The sequence below is a fragment of the Pogoniulus pusillus genome, chromosome 19 (genome assembly GCF_015220805.1).
Source record: "Pogoniulus pusillus isolate bPogPus1 chromosome 19, bPogPus1.pri, whole genome shotgun sequence".
Classification (NCBI taxonomy): domain Eukaryota; kingdom Metazoa; phylum Chordata; class Aves; order Piciformes; family Lybiidae; genus Pogoniulus; species Pogoniulus pusillus.
The window spans coordinates 36,633-57,673 of NC_087282.1; the positions used below are offsets into that span (position 1 = coordinate 36,633).

The window sequence follows — 21,041 nt, forward strand, 5'->3', positions numbered from 1 at the left end:
GGGAATCGGATTGACTGACATGGAATGGGCGGGGACAGGGAGGGGAATGTGATTTACTGACAGGGAGTGTGTGGCGACAGGGAGGGAATTGGATTGACTGATGGAGTGTGTGGGTACAGGGAGGGAATTGGATTGACCGATGGAGAGGGCGGGGACAGGGAGGGAATTGGATTGACTGATGGAGTGGGTGGGGACAGGGAGTGAATGGGATTGACTGACAGGGAATGGGCGGGGACAGGGAGGGAATGGGATTGACTGACAGGGAGTGGGAGGGGAAGAGGAAGGGAATGGGATTGAGTGATGGGGAGGGGGCACGGAAAGACAGCGAATGGGATTGACTGACAGGGACTGGGCGGGGTCAGGGAGGGAATGGGATTGACTGACAGGGAGTGGCCGGAGACAGGGAGGAAATGGGATTGACTGACAGGGAGTGGGCGGGGACAGGGAGAGAGTGGGATTGACTGACAGGGAGTGGGCGGGGACAGGGAAGGAATTGGATTGACTGACAATGAATGGGGGGGACAGGGAGGGAATGAAATTGACTGACAGGGAATGGGCGCGGACAGGGAAGGAATGGGATTGACTGACAGGGAGTGGGCGGGGACAGGGAGGGGAATGGGATTGACTGACAGGGAGTGGGCAGGGATAGGGAGGGAATGGGACTGACTGAAAATGAATGCACGGGGACAGGGAGGGAATGGAATTGACTGACAGGGAGTGGGCGGGGACAGGAAGGAAGTGGGGTCGACTGACAGGGAGTGGGCGGGGACAGGGAGTGAATGGGGTTGACTGACAGGGAGTGGGCGTGGACATAGGGGAATGGGATTGACTGACAGGGAGTGCGTGGGGACAGGGAGGGAATGGGATTGACTGACAGGGAGTGGGAGGGAAAGAGGAAGGGAATGGGATTGACTGACAGGGCGTGGGCAGGGACAGGGAAGGGAATGGGATTGATTGACATAGAGTGGGAGGGTACAGGGAGGGAATGGGATTGACTGACAGGGAGTTGGAGGGGACAGGGAGGGAATGGGATTGACCTACAGGGAGTGGGCGGAGATAGGGAGGGAATGGGATTGCCTGACAGGGAGTGGGCGGGGACAGGGAGGGGAATGTGATTTACTGACAGGGAGTGGGAGGGGACAGGGAGGGAATTGGATTGACTGATGGAGTGGGTGGGGACAGGGAGGGAATGGCATTGGCTGACAGGGAGTGGGCAGGGACAGGGAGGGAATGGAATTGACTGACAAGGAGTGGGCGTGGACATAGGGGAATGGGATTGACTGACAGGGAGTGGGCGGGGACAGGGAGGGAATGGGATTGACTGACAGGGAGTGGGCGGGGACAGGGAGGGGAATGGGATTGACTGACAGGGATTGGGCGGGGACAGGGAGGGAATGGGAATGACTAACAGGGAGTGGGCGGGGACAGAGAGCGAATGGGATTGACTGACAGGGAGTGGGCGGCGCCATGGGGGGAATGGGATTCAATGACAGAGAGTGTGTAGGGACAGGGAGGGAATGGGATTGACTGACAGCGAGCGGGCGGGGAGAGGGAGGGGAATGGGATTGACTGACAGGGAGTGGGTGGGGACAGGGAGGGGAATGGGATTGACTGACAGGGAATGGGTGGGGACAGGGAGGGGAATGGGATTGACGGACAGGGAGTGAGCGTGGAGAGAGGGGAATGGGATTGACTGACAGGGAGTGGGCGGGGACAGGGAGGGGAATGGGATTGACTGACAGGGAGTGAGCGTGGAGAGAGGGGAATGGGATTGACTGACAGGGAGTAAGCGTGGAGAGAGGGGAATGGGATTGACTGACAGGGAGTGGGCGGGGACAGGGAGGGAATGGGATTGACTGACAGGGAGTGGGCGGGGAGAGGGAGGGGAATGGGATTGACTGACAATGAATGGGCGGGAACAGGGAGGGAATGGAATTGACTGACAGGGAGTGGGCGGGGACATGAAGGGAGTGGAATCGACTGACAGGGAGTGGGCGGGGACAGGGAGGGAATGGGATTGACTGACAGGGAGTGGGAATGGACATAGGGGAATGGGATTGACTGACAATGAATGGGCGGGGACAGGGAGGGAATGGGATTGACTGACAGGGAGTGGGCGGGGAGAGGGAGGGGAATGGGATTGACTGACAGGGAGTGGGCAGGGACAGGAAGGGAGTGGGATTGACTGACAATGAATGGGCGGGGACAGGGAGGGAATGGAATTGACTGACAGGGAATGCGCGGCGACAGGGAGGGAATGGGATTGACTGACAGGGAGTGGGCGGGGACAGGGAGGGGAATGGGATTCACTGACAGGGAGTGGGCAGGGATAGGGAGGGAATGGGATTGACTGACAATGAATGGGCGGGGACACGGAGGGAATTGGATTGACTGATGGAGTGGGCGGGGAAAGGGAGGGAGTGGGATTGACTGACAAGGAATGGGCGGGGATAGGGAGGGAATGGGATTCACTGACAGGGACTGGGCGGGGCCAAGGAGGGAATGGTATTGACAGGGAGTGGGCGTGGACATAGGGGAATGGGATTGACTGACACAGAGTGGGCGGGGACAGGGAGGGAACGGGATTGACAGAGGGAGTGAGAGTGGAAGGGGAAGGGAATGGGATTGACTGACAGGGAGTGGGAGGGGACAGGGAGGGAATGGGATTGACCTACAGGGAGTGGGCGGGGACAGGGATTGAATGGGAATGACTGACAGGGAGTGGGCCGGGACAGGGAGGGAATGGGATTGACTGACAGGGAGTGGGTGGGGATAGAGAGGGAATGGGATTGACTGAAAATGAATGGGCGGGAATAGGGAGGGAATGGAATTGACTGACAGGGAGTGGGCGGGGACAGGAAGGGAGTGGGATTGACTGACAGGGACTGGGTGTGGACATAGAGGAATGGGATTGACTGACAGGGAGTGGGCGGGGACAGGGAGGGAATGGGATTGACTGACAGGGAGTGGGAGGGGAAGGGGAAGGGAATGGGATTGACTGACAGGGCGTGGGCAGGGACAGGGAAGGGAATGGGATTGATTGACATGGAGTGGGCGGGTACAGGGAGGGAATGGGATTGACCGACAGGGAGTGGGAGTGGACAGGGAGGGAATGGGATTGACTGATGGAATGGGTGGGGACAGGGAGGGAATTGGATTGACAGATGGAGTGGGCGGGGACAGGGAGGGAATGGCATTGGCTGACACGGAGTGGGCATGGACAGGGAGGGGAATGACATTGACTGACAGGGAGTGGGCGGGGACAGGGGGGGAATGGGAATGACTGACAGGGAGTGGGAGGGGACAGAGAGGGGAATGGGATTGACTGACAGGGAGTTGGAGGGGACGGGCAAGGAATGGAATTGACTAACAGGGAGTGGACGTGGACAGAGTGGGAATGGGATTGACTGACAGGGCGTGGGCGGGGACAGGGAGGGAATGGGATTGACTGACAGGGCGTGGGCGGGGACAGGGAGGGAATGAAATTGACTGACAGGGAATGGGCGGGGACAGGGAGGGAATGGGATTGTCTGACAGGGAGTGGGCGGGGATAGGGAGGGAGTGGGATAGACTGACGGGGAGTGGTCGGGGACAGGGAGGGAATGGATTGACTGACAGGGAGTGGGCATGGACATAGGGGATTGGGATTGACTGACAGGGAGTGGGCGGGGACAGGGAGGGAATGGGATTGACTGACAGGGAATGGGCAGGGACAGGGAGGGAATGGTATTGTCTGACAGGGAGTGGGCGGGGATAGCGAGGGAGTGGGATAGACTGACGGGGAGTGGGCGGGGACAGGGAGGGAATGGATTGACTGACAGGGAGTGGGCGTGGACATAGGGGATTGGGATTGACTGACAGGGAGTGGGCGGGGACAGGGAGGGAATGGGATTGACTGACAGGGAGTGGCAGGGGAAGGGGAAGGGAATGGGATTGACTGACAGGGCGTGGGCAGGGACAGGGAAGGGAATGGGATTGATTGACATGGAGTGGGCGGGTACAGGGAGGGAATGGGATTGACCGACAGGGAGTGGGCGGGGACAGGGAGGGTAATGGGATTGATTGACAGGGAGTGGGCAAAGACAGGGAGGGGATGGGATTGACTGACAAGGGGTGGGGGGGGAAAGGGAGGGAATGGGATTGACTGAAAGGGAGTAGGCAGGGACAGGGAGGCAATGGGATTGACTGACAAGGAGTGGGCGGGGACAGGGAGGGGAATGGGATTGACTGACAAGGGGTAGGCGTGCACAGGAAAGGGATGGGATTGACTGACAAGTAGTGGACGGGGACAGGGAGGGAATGGGATTGACTGACAGGGAGTGGGCGGTGACAGGGAGGGCATGGCATTGACTGATAGGGAGTGGGCTGGGACAGGGAGGGGATGGGATTGACTGATAGGGGATGGGGGCAGGGATGGAATGGGATTGACTTACAAGGAGTGGGTGGGGACAGGGAGGGAATGGGAGTGACAGGGAGTCGGCGGGGACATGTAGGGAATGGGATTGACTGATAGGGAATGGGCGGGGACAGAGAGGGGAATGGGATTGACTGACAGGGAGTGGGCTGGGACAAGGAGGGAATGGGATTGACTGAGAAGGAGTGGGCGGGGACAGGGAGGGGAATGGGATTTACAGGGAGTGTACGGGGACAGGGAGGGAATGGGATTGACTGAGAAGGAGTGGGCTGGGACAGGGAGGGAATGGAATTGACTGACAGGGAGTGGGCGGGGACAGGGAGTGAATGGGATTGACTGACAGGGAGTGGGCGGGGACAGGGAGGGAATGGGATTGACTGACAGGGAGTGGGCGGGAAGAGGGAGGGAATGTGATTGACTGACAGGGAGTGGGCGGGCACAGGGAGGGGATGGGATTGAGTGACCGGGAGTGGGCGGGGAGAGGGAGGGAATGTGATTGACTGACAGGGAGTGGGCGGGGAGAGGGAGGGAATGGGATTGACTGACAGGCAGTGGGCGGGCACAGGGAGGGGATGGGATTGACTGATAGGGAGTGGGCTGGGACAGGGAGGGAATGGGGTTGACTGACAGGGAGTGGGCGGGGTCAGGGAGGGAATGGGATTGAGTGACAGGGAGTGGGCAGGGACAGTTAGGGGAATGGGATTGACTGACAGGGAGTGGGAGGGGCCAGGGAGGGAATGGGATTGACTGACAGGGAGTGGGCTGGGACAGGGAGGGAATGGAATGGGATCTGGAATGGATTGTCACTGATTGGGAGGGGACTGGGCCGGAGTGGGAGGGAGTGGGCGGGGACTTAGTAACGACTGGGAAGGGAATGAAAAGGGACTGAGATAGTCTGAAAGGTAGTTGGAAGACCCTGGAATGAAGTGGGAGGGGATTGGGAGGGATTGGGACGGGACTGGGATGTACTGGGAAGGTTTGGGTGAGGCTGGGTGGGATTGATAGGGGATTGGGAGGAAATGGGAGCAGACTGGGAGGGACAGCAAGAGACTGAGAGGGGACTGGGATGGACCTTTTAAGGACTGGATTGGGACTGGGTGAGGACTGGGTTGTACTGGGAAAGGACTGGAATGAGAGGGTTTGGAAGGGGCCTGGATGGGAACTGAAAGCGATCCTAGGAAGAACTGGGACAGAATGGGAGGGATTGAGAGGGGGTCTGGGAGAGACTGGAGCAGGATTGGGCAGGGACTGGGATGGGATTAGAGAGGGGCTGGGAGAGGTCTGGGAGGGAACTGGAAGGCACTGCAGAGGAATTGGGAGGGACTGGGAAGGATTCGGAGAGGTCTGGAAGGGAACTGGGAGGGACTGGGAGGGGGCTTGATGGGACTGGGAATCTTACCTGGAGGCACTGGGAGCTGCTCTGGGGGCGCTGGGAGCCTCCACTGTGCCCCTGCCGCCGTTTGGTCTCCCTCCCCCCTCCCTCCCTCCCGGCGCTGACAGAGCAGGAGGGCCAGAGCCACGCTCTGATTGGCCAGCGGGGCTCGGGCAGCAGCGCTCCCATTGGCTGCACTGGGCCAGCCCCCCCCAGTTTGGGAACAGTGCGTCCCAGTTCGGGACCAGCCCCCCCAGTTTGGGACCAGTCCCTCCCAGTTTTGTTCCAGTGTGTCCCAGTTCAGGACCAGCCCCCCCAGTTTTGTTCCAGTGTGTCCCAGTTTGGGACCAGTCCCTCCCAGTTTTGTTCCAGTGTGTCCCAGTTCAGGACCAGTCCCTCCCAGTTTTGTTCCAGTGTGTCCCAGTCTAGGACCAGTCCCTCCCAGTTTTGTTCCAGTGTGTCCCAGTTCGGGACCAGCCCCCCCCAGTTTTGTTCCAGTGTGTCCCAGTCTGTGACCAGTCCCTCCCAGTTTTGTTCCAGTGTATCCCAGTTCGGGACCAGCCCCGCTCTGTTTTGTTCCAATGTGTCCCAGCGCTCTGATTGGCCAGCGGGGCTTAGGCAGGAAGCGCTCCCATTGGCTGCACCGGGCCCAATTCCCCCACTTTGTGTGCACTTTGGGCCCAGTTCCTACCAGTTTGGGCCCAGTATGGGACCACTTCCCTCCCAAGCCCACCCAGTCCCCTCCCATTTCCATCCCACTACCTCCCAGGACCTCCAAATTCTATCCCAGTCCTTCTCATTTCTGTCCCAGTCACTCCCAGGGAGCCTGACTGGGAGGGACTGGGATGGAACTGGGTGTGACCAGCAGGGATGGAGCACAGGGTGCAGACTGCCAGGGACGGTCAGGGACTGGGAGGTAATTGGTAAGGACTGGGAAGGAACTCGCTGTGACTGTGCGGGGATTGGGAGAGACTGGGATAGACTGGGAGGGCATTGGGAGGAGACTGGGAGGGAATGGGATGGAGTGTGAAGGGATCAGGGATGGAGTGGAGGGATTGGGAGGGACTGGGATGGCCTGGGAGGGCATGTGGAGGGCCTGGGAGAGAGGGATAGGGGCTCGGGAGTTAGTGGAGGGGACTGGGATATACTGGGAGATAGTGGGATGGAGCGGGAGAGATTGGGAGTGGATTGTGAGTGAGTGGAATGGCAATAGAAAGGGACTAGGAGGGACTGACAGAGTGGGAGGGGACTGGGATGGACCTGGATTGGGACTGGGAGAGGACTGAGAGGGACTAAAAAGGACTGGGAGGGCAGTGGGATGCACTGGGAAAGGAGTGTAATGGGATTGTGAGGGACTGGGAAGGGATTGGGAGTGAGTGGGTGGGATTCAGAGGAATGGGGAGGGAGTGGGATGGAGTGGGAGGGAGTAGGTTGGGCTGGGAAGGGATCTGGGAAGGACTGAGCTGAACTGGGAGAGGACTGGGAAGGGGCCTGAGAGGTGTCAGGGAGGGGAATGAGACTGGGAGGTGCTGGGATGGGACAGGGAGGGGATTTGGAAAGGATTGTGAGTGACTGGGAGGGGACTGGGCAGGTAGTGAAAGGTAGTTGGAGTGGCGTGGGACTGGGATATACTGGGAGCTAGTGGGATGGACTGGGAAGGATTGGAGGGGGCTGGGTGGGACTGATAGAGGACTGGAAGGAAATGGGAGAGGACTGTGAGGGACTGGAGTTGGACTGGGAAAGGACTCATCCCAGTCCCCTCCCAGTCCTCAGTCCCTCCAAGTCCTGTCACATTCCTTCCCAGTCCTCTCCCAGACCGTCCCAGTCCATCCCAGTATGCCCCAGTCCCCTTCCAGACTAGGGTGATTGTGAGTGACTGGGAGGGGCAGGAAGGGGAATGGGAGGGAGAGCTGGGAAGTGGGATGGGATTGGGAGGGACTGGCAAGGAGTGGGAGGAGACTAAGAGGGAAGTGGGAAAGGATGAGGGATGGAGTGGAGGGATTGGGAGGGACTGGGATGGCCTGGGAGGGGATGTGGAGGGCCTGGGAGAGAGGGATAGGGGCTTGGGAGTTAGTGGAGGGGACTGGGATATACTGGGAGATAGTGGAATGGAGTGGGAGTGGATTGGGAGGGAATGGAGAGGGATCTGGAATGGATTGTGAGTGACTGGGAGAGGACTGGAATGGCACTAGGGACTGGGAGAGACTGTGAGGGGACTGGGATGGAGCTGGAAAGGACTGGATTGGGACTGGGAGGGAAATGGGAGAGGATTGGAAGGGACTGGGAGTGGGATGTAGTGGGAAAGGAGAGGAATGGTATTGTGAGAGACTGGGAGGGGACTGGGTCGGAGTGGGAGGGGACTGGGGACTGGGAGGGACTTGGGAGGTGACTGTAAGGGGACTGTGATGTACTGGGAGCTAGTGGGATGGACTGGGAAGGATTGGGTGAGGCTGGGTGGGACTGGGAGTGGATTGGGAGGAAATGGGAGAGGACTGGGACTCGAATGGGACTGAGATGGACCTGTTAAGTACTGGATTAGGACTGGAAGGGGACTGGGATATGCTGGGAAGAATGGGAGGAACTGGGACAGGACTGGGAAAGACTCGGAGGGGATTTGTGAGAGACTGGGAGGAGATGTGGGAAGGACTGGGAGGGGCTGGAGGTGGACTAGGATGGAAATGGGATGCACCAAGAGGGATGTGAGAGGGAACTGGGTAGGACTGGGAGAGACTGAGGGGGACTGGAGAGGAACTGGGAGTGACTAGGAGGGTGGGTGAAGCAATTGGGAGGCACAGGGAGGGAACCGATTCGGACTGCCTGGGGACTGGGAGAGACTGGGAGGAACTGAGCGGAACTGAAAGGCCATTGGGGGCAACTGGGAGGGACTGGGAGAGGATCTGGGGGTTACTGGGCAGGACAGGGAGCGGAACTGGGAGAGACTGGAAGTGACTGGAAGGGGATCTGGGAGGGACTGGGAGGAACATAAGGAACTGGGATGAGACAGGGAGGGATTTGGAGGGGATTTGTGAAAGGCTGGGAGATGTGGGAGGGACTGGGAGGGAACTGGGAGGGACTGAGATGGAAATGGGATGGGCCAGGAGGGATGTGAGAGGGAACTGGGTAGGACTGGAGGGGATTTGAGAGGGACTGGGCGGGAAACTGGAAGGGACTGCAGAGGAATTGGGATGCAGAGGGAGGGAAGTGGAAGGGACTGCAAGGGAATTGGGAGGGACTGGGCGGGATTCCGAGAGGTCTAGAACAGACCTGGGAGGGGACTTGTTGAGACTGGGATCCATACCTGGAGGCACTGGGAGCCATCTGGGAATCACTGGGAGCCATCCTGGAGGCACTGGGAGCCATCTGGGAAGCACTGGGAGCCATCCTGGAAGCACTGGGAGCTGAACTGGGAGCCGCCATTGTGTCCCCTGCCACCATTTTGTCCCACTCCCTCCCTCCCTGACGCTGTGAGGGGAAAGAGCGGGAAAGGGAGGCTGCGCTCTGATTGGCCAGCGGGGCTTAGGCGGGAAGAATTCCCCCTCTTTGTGTGCACTTTGGGCCCAGTTCCTAACAGTTTGGGCCCAGTTTCTCCCAGTTTGGGACCACTTCCCTCCCAAGCCCACCCAGTCCCCTCCCATTTCCATCCCACTGCCTCCCAGTCTCTACCAGTCCCTTCCCATTTCCATCCCACTACCTCCCAGTCTCTTCCCATTTCCTTTCCACTACCTACCAGTCTCTACCTGTCCCTTCCCATTTCCATCCCACTACCTCCCAGCTCTCCCCAGTCCCCTTCCATTTACATCCCACTACCTCCCAGTCACCCCCGAGTCGTTCCCAGTCATTCCGGATTCCATCCCATTTCCCTGCCAGTCACTCCCAGGGAGGGGAACTAAGAGGGTCTGGGAGGAACTGGGACTGAACTAGGAAGGACTGGGATGGAACTGGGTGCGATTGGCAGGGGCAGGGTGTGGGGTGCAGACTGTCGGGGACTGGGAGGGGATCCGCAAGAGACTGGAATTGACTGTGAGTGGATCTGGGAGGTACTGGGATAGGATCTGGGAGAGACTGAGAGGGGCTGGAAGGGACGGGGAGGAACAGAAGGGACTGGGATCGGATCTGGGAGCGACTGAGAGGGGCTGGAAGGGACGGGGAGGAACGGAAGGGACTGGGCGGGGATCTGGGCGGGACGGGGAGGGATAGGGACGGGGCTGGGATCGACTGGGCCGGTCCGGGCAGGATCTGTGTGGGCCTGGGAGCAGAGGAGAGCATGGGAGCCATCCTGTGAGCACTGTGCGTTGTCCTGGAGCACTGGGAGGTACTGGGATCCATACCTGGAGGCGCTGGGAGCTGAGCTGGGAGCGCTGGGAGCCGCCACGGAGCCCCCTGCGGCCGTTTTGTCTCCCTCCCCCCTCCCTCCCGGCGCCGTGAGGGGAAAGAGCGGGAAAGCCAGGCCGTGCTCTGATTGGCCAGCGGCGTTTGGGCGGGAAGCGCTCAGCCTCTGCGCTCTGGCAGGCTCTGGGGGGTCTCACTCTGGGTTTCGGTGTCCCCTTTGGCTCGGCCCCCCCAGCCACGGCTCCAGGGGTCTGGGGGTATCGAAAGGGCCTTTGGGGGCATCTAAAGGCGTCAGGGGTGAGCTGGAGGGGGTCTGCGGGTATCTAAAGGAGGCCTGTGGCCATGTAGAGGGGTCAGGGACCCTCGTAAAGGGGTCCGTGGGCACCTAGAGTGGGTCTGGCGAGATGCAAAGGTGGAGGCTGTGCTTGCTGTGCAAGGCTGCTTGTGTGTGTGTGCTTTAGGTGTGGTTTGCTCTGGGGTGCAGTCAGTGTGTGCTGCTGTCCAGCCGAAGCACTGCAGAGCTGCTGCTTCTCCTTGCAGCACACGCTCAGAGGACAGGTCCCTGGATTGCAGTGCTGCTCCAATGGCCTGTGGTGGCTGCAGGCAGCCGCGGCCCGGGGAGCCCAAGACTCAGCGTGTGGAAGGGTTGGGAGCAGCCCTGGGTGCCTGCAAGGATTCGGGAGGTGAGCTGAGCAGGTGAGATGGATCTGAGACACCTTTCAGAGCAGCTGCTGTGAGTATCTGGAGTCTTCCTGCAGCGTTGGTGCAGTTAAAGTAGAGAAAGCAGCTCTGGAAGGTTTGTGCTGCATCTTCCATCCAGCTGCGTTCTGCAGCCCCTGGGAAGGTGTTGGTGGGTAGAGCGCATCTGTGGGAGGTGTGAAGGGAGCTGGGGGTCTGTCTGCCTGCACAGGGAGAGCTCAGCTGTCTCTGCTCGTCACAGTGCTAGAGAGCAGCTTTCAGAGCTCCGCAGCGTGCTGGAGCTGCTGCAGGAGGATCAAATGGTGTCTGCCTCCCAGACACAGGGAGAGCAGCGTGGAGCCTCCTCCTGTCTGCTTCGTCCATGTGGCAGCTGTCCTGGCACTTGTCATGCCAGTGAAGTAACTGAGCCATGCCGAGAGAGGGGAGGAAATGCAAAGCAGTGGCCCTGAGACAAATCTCACTCTTCCCACAGGCCCGAGCAGGTCTGAAACCCTGCCACGGAGAGGCACAGGCCCCGCAGCAGTGCCTGCATTTCAGCAGCTGCCCATCGGAGCTAAGCACAGCCTCGGCTCAGAGGTGAGGGCATGGCTGTGAGAGTGCAGCTGTCACCAGCACCTGCTCCTCTCCATGCTCCAGTGGGGCCAAACGTTTCAGATCCACCGCTCCTCTGGGGACTGCAGCACTGAGGACTAATTTGAGGGTGGGTTTGTGTTGGGTTGGTTGGTTTGGGTTTGGTTGGTTTTTTCCCAGGTGCCAAAGCATCTGGGCCGTCTCTGATCTCACTGATCCCTTTTCTGTCATAAATGAAGCTTTACCAAAAAAGTTACAGTCGTGTCACTTCCAGCCTGATCTGCATGGCTTGAGCAGCCACTGCCAAAGAGCAAAGCCTTTGTCAGGGCTCTCGGAGCAGCTCGTTTGTTGTGTGTGTGAAAAAGGCAACCAAGTGTCAGGGGTTGTCTTTCCCATCTTCTGGTGGGGTGCTCTGACGTGCTTTATTTCTGTCTGGCTGTCACTAGTACGTGTCCCTGGCAGCTCAGGAGCATGTCTGCTGGGCAGTGCTGGGGGCCAGGCGTCCCTCCTGTGTGTGCATGGCCCACATGGCAGCACCCTGCAGTCAGAGCTGACTGTGTGCACTGGAGGTGGAGTGTTGGAGTGGGATCAGCTCAGAGCTCTGCAAGGTCAGTGCATGGCAGTGGAAAATGAAATGCTTTGGCAGTGTTTTTACTGGGGGCATAGGAGCGTGCCCACACCTTCACAGTGTGAGTAACTGAGCTTTGTCCTTGGTTGTTTCACTCTTGGCAGGTTTGCACTTTGCTTTCCACTCCACTGGCCAAGCCAGCCAGATGTGCAGCAGCAGCAGGATGGGCACGAGGGCCCCAGCTGCTGCGGTGAATCCGTCAGCACGGACGCTGGTGCCGCTGCAGCCTGGCCCTGCAGCCTGGCAGGGTGATCTCCTTTGGCTCGGCTCCTGTGGGCTCCAGGTAGGGTTTGTCTGTGTCTGCCAGGAGGGAAGGGTTGAAAAGGAGATTGCTCAGTCCGAGCTCTGACCTAGTAGCTGAAGATTCTGTCCAATGCAGATGCTAACAGAGCAGCTGGATGAGCAGAAAGCCTCTCTTGCAAATGGTTGTGGAGTGCTTCTCTCTGTTCCCTGCTGCTGGGAGGTGTTCTCTTCTCTCCTCCCCTCTCCTCTTTTCTCTCCTCCCCTCTACCTTCTCTTCTTGTCTCTTTTCTCTCTCCTCTCCTTCTCTGCTCTTCTCCCCTCTCCTCCCCGCAGGTTAATGATTTCCCTGAGCCAGTTCATAGCAGAGCTGCATGTGGTCATGGGTGGCACAAAAAGCACCCAGGCTTGCAGTGGTGGTGATCTGACTCTGTGAAGGCTAAGCTGGCTTATGTCATAGTGAAGTGGTTGCCAAAGTGCAGTGAAAAGCTCCTGCTTGCAAACATGGCAGTCAGGGGCTGATTCTGTAGAGAATTGTGTGTGTTCTGTGAGTTACACAGCCGCAGTGAGCGAAACAGGAGCAGTAGAGGAATGCACTTAGATGTACACAGTTGCCACTAAAACAATCCCACTGCTACTTATGGCCATATATAGAGCCATAGGTGCAAAGAGCGGTTTGGCTTGGAAGGGACCTTAAAGTTCAGCCACTTTAACTCCCTGCCTTGGGGGAGGAGATCTTTCACCAGCCCCGGTTGCTACAGGGCTCATCCAAGGTGGTATTCAACACCTCCAGGGAGGTTGTGGGGAAGTAGCTAAGATCCATGATCAGATGCACAGAGGGAAGCTCAGCAAGTAAATAATTCATCCCTTTTGTTCTTTTCAGGCTGTCTGTGACTGTAAGAGAACTTGTGCTACAGGCTGGGGCCAGAGTGGCTGAGAGCAGCCAGGAAGAGAGGGCCCTGGGGGTACTGGGGTGCTGCAGATGAGGCGGCAGTGTGCCCCAGTAGGCAGTAGAGCCAATGGCATCCTGGGCTGGCTCAGGAGCAGTGTGGGCAGCAGGACAAGGGAGGTTCTTCTGCCCCTGTGCTCAGCACTGCTCAGGCCACACCTTGAGTGCTGTGCCCAGTTGTGGGCCACTCAATTGCAGAGAGATGTTGAGGTGCTGGACCTTTATGTCTGGTTTGCTGTGTAGAAAATATGAAAGCTTCCAAGAATCCCCCTCAGAAGTGCCTCAGTTTTCCTCTGTGCAGGGCAAAGGGCCAGAATCATCTCAACACTCACTCAGACAGAATGTGTAGGGCAAATGAGAGCAGGCAGCATTTGCAATCGTTTGTTGGAGTAAGGGAGGCAGAGGCACTGGGCTAACATTTGCAACCCTTTTTCTTAAGTCAGTCCAGGAGAAGCCCCAAGCACACAGCCAAAGCAATTCCTTCTCCCCAGAATAACTCAGGAAGGATGTGCATGCCAATAAGAGCTTAGCCCAGACGTCTGCATGGTGAGCTCTGCATCTTGCCCAGGGCTTTCCTCTGCTTATAAAAGTTGTAGGCACCTGGTAGAGAAAGAGAAGAGTGACTGAATTAGGCCAAGGTAAGAACACAAAGCTGTAAGTTACAAAGGACTCCCTAGGAACTGTTCTACGTAAACCTCCTCACACAGCCAGGCCTTGAACACCCTCAGGGAGGTTGTGGAGGACAGAGGCACAGAGTGATCAAAGATGACGTTGTGTGCTTCTGGCCTCCACAGCCTCCCCGGGCAGCCTGTGTCAGTGCCTCACTTCCCTCCCTGGAAAGAACGTCTTCCCGAGCTTAGAGCAGCTGCAGCCCAGCCCCATGTGCTCAGGAGGCATTTTGTGTTGTCTCTTACCTTTTCTTTAGGACAATCACCACATCCATCGCACCCTGGAAGGAGAAACCCCTGACAAGAACTCAGCTTTGGCAATAAAGTTGCTTTTTACCTACTGCAGGTGGTGGTGTGGTTATGGTCTGATCTTCTATTGACAGGAAAGCAAAGGAGGCAAGGCAACGCAAAGGGGGGGGGGGGGGGCAGGGCAAGGCAAGGCAAGGCAAAGCAGGGGCAGGGCAAGGCATAAATCCTATTTTTCCTTACTTAGTGCCTTTCTCATGCAGTGCCATGTGTGTGTGGAACTTAGGGAAGGAAGGAAGGGGATTCTCCCTTTCTACTTTACTAGGTGTGCTGGTGATGTTCAGGCGAGTGCTTGTGCAAGGGGTGCGATCTTCCCACTTAGCCTATCCCCTCATTCCGAGTGCTGCCTAAGTCACTGGAACCTTTCTTTCTGCCTTAAGGGCACTTTGGGGCAGACGCTACACCTAAGTGTACGCCGCTACCGACCCCCCCTCACCCGATCTCGCGGCAGGAAGGTTCTCTTTGGGGCTGTACAGTGGCTGTCCCGCATCATAGGGGGGCTCAGCTTTCTGGAAGTTTCCTCTCTCTTCTCCTACAAGAAGCAGGCGAAAAGTGTAAGTAAGGACGCGGGTAGGACTCACTGCAGGAGTTGTCACCCAGCCGGCAGGTGCAGTGCGTTCATCCTCCCCGGGGTGCGGTCTCTGCTCCCAGCCCGGCTCCTGCAGGGGTAAGAGTTAGTGCACCGTAGCCCCCTGTAGAAAACAGAAGCACTTCCAGTTTCTAACCAATTACTTCTGTCAGGTCCAGTTCCAGTTTCCCAGAGCCCCCCACGTAGTCAGTAGCAGCAATCCCAGTTTCTGGGGCGCCTTTCCCTCTTCCCCAGCTTTTGTCCAAGGGAAGGGAATTAGACGTAGAGGTAAGACTCACCCAAATGCATCTCCCTTCCCTCGAGCAGGTAAACTCGAGCGGCAGCGAGAAGGCTTTCAGGGTAGGGGAGCTGCAGAGAAAGCACAGGGAGAGGGTGAAAAGGCAGATACCTGCGAGCGGAGCCTAGGCGAAGGTCCCGACTGCCCCCGGGGGCCCGGGGCGCGTAGCGAGCCGTAGAGCAGCGGGCGCGGGAGGGCGATGGAGGCAGGGAGGGCGAAAGGGAAGCGAGGAGGAGGCTCCTCTGCTTTTACAGGGGGTACAGAGGCAGCGGGATTGGGCTGAGCCCCTGCACCTGGGGAGGGGGCGGCAGGAGGCGGGGCCAGGGTGCTGGCCACGCCCCGGGGAGGGGCAGCTGTGCCAGCTCGGGCGGTAGGAGCCTCCCCCTCAGCTGCTTACACTTTGCACCTGCTGCTTGTAGCGGAGCAGGCGGAGCGCCCCTAGGGCAGTCAGGGGGAACGAGGGAGGAAGGGACCCATCCCCTGGGGCGCACTCGGTCCCGGGGCGTAGGTTAAGTGGGAAGGTCGGACCCTTAGCGCGGCACTCACCTGAACATCAAAGTAAAGTAGGACGGGAGGGTCCTTCCCCTTCCTTCCTTAGGTTCCGAAGACACGATCCTGTTAAAGAACGGTACTAAGTAACGTAGGACCTTCCTTCCTTCCGATGGGAAGCAAGGCACGGGAAGTGAAGGCAAAGAAAGTAAGGCAAGGCGAAAGAAAGGCAGACAGAGAAGGGGTAGAGGAGTAAGCCAAGGATAGAGAAGGGAAGGGGAGTAAAGCAAGGAAAGAGAAGGAGAAGTAAGACAAAGAAAGAGAAGGGAAGGTAGGCAAGGAAACAGAAGAAAAGGGGAGTAAGCAAAGGAAACAAAAGGGAAGTAAGCAAAGAAAACAGGAACGAAGGAGAGTCAGAGGAGGCAGCCTGGCCGAGAGCAGCTCAGAGAGAAGTATGACTTTTCTCCTGCCCCCTGCAGCCCGGTCTGACCTGCCCCAGCGCCCGGCGGGCTCTATTTAACCCGGAGCCCAGCCACTCGCAGGTGGGCAGGTTAGATTTAAGGGGAGGGTGTGGGCTCCGGTACCCAGGTAGGCTAATCAGGGCCTCCCTGTGTGGGTGGTCACTCTGCCCGTTTTCCTCCCATCACTAAGGAGTTTTTCTGCCTCACAGTAATATCTATCTGCAGGCTAAGTAACTATAGTATTTACACCCTGAGTTGAATGTGAGGCTCTTAATGTCTTCACACTTCTTTCTCCTGTATGTTCACCACAGGAACAAAGCATTTAACAAGCACTGCAGTATTTCATGGAAACAGAGAATCAGGCAGTTTGGAAAAGAGCTCCAAGCTCAGCCAGCCCAACCTAGCACCCAGCCCTAGCCAAGCAACCAGACCATGGCACTAAGTGCCCCATCCAGGCTTTGCTTCAACACCTCCAGGCACAGAGACTCCACAACCTCCCTGGGCAGCCCATTCCAATGCAAATCACTCTCTCTGCCAGGAGAGAAGGGGGCTGTGTCCCCTTCTTCTGGTGCTGGCTGCCTGGCAGAAGAGCCCAACCCCAACCCTGGCTACAGCCTCCCTGCAGGCAGCTGCAGACAGCAATGAGGTCTGCCCTGAGCCTTCTCTGCTGCAGGCTGCAACCCCCCAGCTCCTTCAGCCTCTCCTCACAGGGCTGTGCTCCAGGCCCCTCCCCAGCAGGGGCTCTGGGCACCTTCCAGCACCTCAACATCTCTCTGCAATGGAGGAGCCCAGAACTGGACACAGCAGTCCAGGGGTGGCCTGAGCAGTGCTGAGCACAGGGGCAGAAGAACCTCCCTTGTCCTGCTGCCCACACTGCTCCTGAGCCAGCCCAGGATGCCATTGGCTCTGCTGCCCACCTGGGCACTGCTGTCTCCTCTTCTAATTTAAATACTTACTGTGAGAAATAGAAAGTAAAATACTATTTTTTTCTATAGTGGATATTAATCTAAGTTAAATTTAAGCTAAGTTTCATCTTTAATTCCTATTCTGAGAAACACAAGAAGAAAAGTATAGAGAAAACATTATTATTTGAATCTAATTGAAACACCCATTGTGAAAAATAGAAAGTAATATCCAAGATAGAAAAAATAGCATTTTAATCTGTCTTACATTCCTATTCTGAGAAACAAACAGAGGAGTACAGAGGAGCCATTAATATTGGAATGTATCTTAAACACCTATTGTGAGAAACAGAAAATGATACCCAGTATAGGAAAAAAATAGTATTTTAGTCTAAATTAAATTTAATCTTAAATCCCTATTCTAAGAAACAAACAAAAAGAGTATGAAGAAACCATTAATATTGGAATGTATCTTAAATACCTATTGTGAGAAACAGAAAATAATATCTAGTATAGAAAAAAAAAATATTTAAATCCATCTGAAGCTACTATTCTGAGAGAGAGAAAAATAATATCAAGTGTAGAAAAAGCATTAATAGTTTAACCTATTTTAAATATCTATTGTGAGAAATAAAAGTTGATATCCAGTATAGAAAAGAAATAATCTATCTTAAATATCTATTGTGAGAAACAGACAATAACATTCAGTATAGAAAAAAAATATTTTAGTCTATCTGAAGTTCTTATTCTGAGGAATAAAAATAATATCAAGTATAGAAAAAAAAATCTATCTTAAATTAATATTTTGAGAGACAAAAATCAAGTATAGAAGAAAATGTAATGTAATCTAATGCTATGTTATAGTATAGGTATAGTATAGTATAGTATAGTATAGTATAGTATAGTATAGTATAGTATAGTATAGTATAGTATGGTCTAGATGACTGGCAAGGGCTGGGTGCTAGGTTGGACTGGATGTGCTTGGAGGTCTCTTCCAACCTGGATGATTCTATGATTCTATGATTATGCCACTGGAATGGGCTGCCTAGGGAGGTGGTGGAGTGGCTGTGCCTGGAGGTGTTGAAGCCAAGCCTGGCTGGGGCACTTAGTGCCATGGTCTGGTTGGTTGGGCAGGGCTGGGTGCTAGGTTGGGCTGGATGAGCTTGGAGCTCTCTTCCAGCCTGGTTGATTCTATGATTTCAGTTTTCCAATGACAAAATAGGAACCTAATCTCTATCTGGTTAAAAAAGTAGTTATCTGGCTCTGGTTGCACACACTTCAAAGGTCTTAACTATGGCAGATACTACCTATTTGGCAAGACACTTGAAACTCATTTTAGTTGGGTCTGATCACTTGGGTCATCAGGGTTATATTTGCACACTGCTATGCACAAGCTCTGTGCTACCAAAGAAATGAGCTTTGTTCTGAGCCCTCCACTATTTAGAACCATAGAATGGTTTAGGTTCAAAGGGACACCAAGGATCATCCAGTTCCAACATCCTGACATAGGTAAGGACACCTCCCACTAGAACAGGTCACTTAAGGCCTCATCCAACCTAGCCTTGAACACCTCCAGGGTGGTTGTGGATGGCACAAGCACAGAATGTGTCATTCTCTAGTCCATTGCCTTGTGAACTGAGGATCCCAGCAATGCACTCGCATGTAGCATCACTGGAGCAGAGAAGAGGGGAGCCATAACCTAGACCCTTGTTAATAGGTAACCCAGGATCAGTTAGTAAGGGATTCAGTAAAGGATCTTATGCTCAAACAGAGGGATGGTCACATCCACAGGCAAGGACAAATGTGAGGCTTCTTAGGTGAGTGTGTGGCTTGCTTTTTTTGTTGCCAGGCTGTGTGGAGTGGCTTTAGAATGGATTTAAGTAAGCGGAATTAAAGAGCAGAACACTTCAGCTTCTCCCAAATGTCTGTTAATTCAGCTGAAAGCAACCTTCCAACTGAAAGCTGAACTTGTGGCAGGCCTGATAGGCCAAAATAGGCTTATACATGCACTGGCTTGCCCAGGCATGGTTTTCTGTTCTCCCTCCTTCTGCTGTGGGGAGAAGCAACTGTGCGAAAGAGGACAAAGGACCTAGAGCCACTGACTCCAAGGACTCTGGGCTGCCCAGACTTCTTTACACCCTGTGCTAAACAAGATACACACACTTAGCTTGGGCCTGCCTTGTGCAAGGCCTAGGCTGCTCCCAGGTTCAGGTAAAGCAAGCCTATGGCTTCCCTTAATCTGGCCAAGCTTGGCTAGCTGCCATTCAGACTGGCTCCTCTGCCTCCACAGGCCCATTTGTCTTGGCTATACTGAACTCATTCAGACACTGCTTGAACATCTCCAGAGAGGGAGACTCCACAGCCTCCCTGGGCAGGCTGTTCAAGTGCTCTGTCACCCTCACAGGGGATAAATTCTTCCTAAGGTTCACATGGACCCTCCTATGCTCCAGCTTCCACCCATTGCCCCTTGTCCTGGTCCTACTCAGGAGAGGAGCCCAGCCAAGGCTTGCACACACTTGCCTAAGTATAGGCTGCACAGTTCTGCATCATAACTGCTTGGGTTTGGTTATCAGAGAAGTTATGTAGAGAGCCTACTTGTGCACATTTCCTGAGAGGGCAAAATGCAGCCAGGACAAGGTGTGCAGCAAAGGCTCCAGCAGAGGAACAGCTGTGTCCTCCTCAGAGGGCTGAGGGAGTGAGTCCAGAGGAGGCCACAAAGATGCTCAGAGGGCTGCAGCAGCTCTGCTATGGGGACAGGCTACAAAAGTCAGGGCTCTTCAGTCTGGAGAAGAGGAGGATTCAAGGAGACCTTAAAGTGGCCTTCCAGTATCTGAAGGGGGCCTACAATAAGGCTGGGGAGGGACTATTGACAAGGTCTTGTAACGACAGGAGGAGGGGTAATGGGTTTGAACTGGCAGAGGGGAGATTTAGACTGGGTGTTAGGAGGAAGCTGTTTGCAGTGAGGGTGGTGAGACACTGACACAGGTTGCCCAGAAAGGTTGGGACTGCTTCCTCCCTGAATGTGTTTAAGGCCAGGTTGGATGAGGTCTTGAGCAACCTGCTCTAGTGGGGGGTTGCAAATGGATGATCCTTGAGGTCCCTGCCAACCTAGACCATTCTATGATTCTGTGATCTATGGCAGCAGTTACTTTGTCACTGCTGGAGATGGACACATCCAGTGCTGGCGTCTGCATGACAGCAAAACCTCCAAGTCCTAACTCGTAGTGAGCTAAAACGATCTGAAGGATGCATTGCCTGGAGTGCTGGAAGCATGGAAACAACAGCTCCTGCTGTACAGAAGAACACCTTTCACAGGTGACCTCAGGTTCCACCAGAACAAGGACTCCACTCAGGGGTCACACAGCAGCTTTCCACACTCCCTCGGTGTTGCTGTGCTGTGAGATGTGTGTTTGGCACTGGCTGCCTCAGCACTTGCACTGTAAGTGATCAGCAGTTACAGGTGGATGCAGAGGGAATCTCAGGCTACAGACAGTTGTTCACACACCAGCTTCTAGCAGCATTCCCAAATTCAGGCAATTTGTAGCTTTAGTCTCTACCCTTTAAAATGAGAACCAAGCAATAAACTGTTGTGTTGTTTGTTTGTACCAGGGCCAAGTGACATCAATGGGTAACTTGGGGGGTGAGTGCCAGGGTCCAGGGGATTGGACAGGGCTGGGTGATAGGTTGGAGTGGATGAGCTTAGAAGTCTTTGTTTTTGCCTGGCACTTTATTAACACACAGCTAAAGCAATGTCTGCCTTCAGCAGCCTGCAATTTCACTTCTCTGGTCTAGGCATTCAGTGTCCAAGAAACAAGGAGCTGATGGTGTGCAGCCTGGAGAAGAGGATACTCAGGGGTGACCTTATTCCAGAGATGAGCCTTCCACCGACCCCCCTGGACAACCTGTTCCAGTGTCTCACCACCCTCATGCTGAAGAGCTTCTTCCTAACATCCAATCTACATCTCCCCTCCTCTAGTTTGGATCCATTCCCCCTAAACCTAGCACTAATCAACCCTTTCCAGCTTTCTCCTAGACCCCCTTGAGAAACTGCAAGGCCACAATAAGTTTCTTCAGAGCCTTCTCTTCTCCAGACTGAACAGCTGAACAGTTTTCTTGTCAAGTGAGTGGAACACTTCTGTGCTCAGACG

At 55.5% G+C, this 21,041-nt stretch overlaps 1 protein-coding gene across 1 annotated transcript in view; it reads left to right on the forward strand.

Annotated features, from left to right (window-relative positions):
* The window catches only part of LOC135184130 (uncharacterized), a 30,602-nt gene extending 18,009 nt beyond the window's left edge, over positions 1-12,593 (forward strand). The window contains exons 2-8 of the mRNA XM_064159719.1: positions 10,090-10,412; positions 10,656-10,798; positions 11,287-11,390; positions 11,847-11,992; positions 12,117-12,295; positions 12,392-12,437; positions 12,589-12,593. Of these exons, the coding sequence (XP_064015789.1) occupies positions 10,090-10,412; positions 10,656-10,798; positions 11,287-11,390; positions 11,847-11,992; positions 12,117-12,295; positions 12,392-12,437; positions 12,589-12,593 (946 nt within the window). The remainder of the gene's footprint in view (positions 1-10,089; positions 10,413-10,655; positions 10,799-11,286; positions 11,391-11,846; positions 11,993-12,116; positions 12,296-12,391; positions 12,438-12,588) is intronic.
* Positions 12,594-21,041: the final 8,448 nt, after the last annotated feature.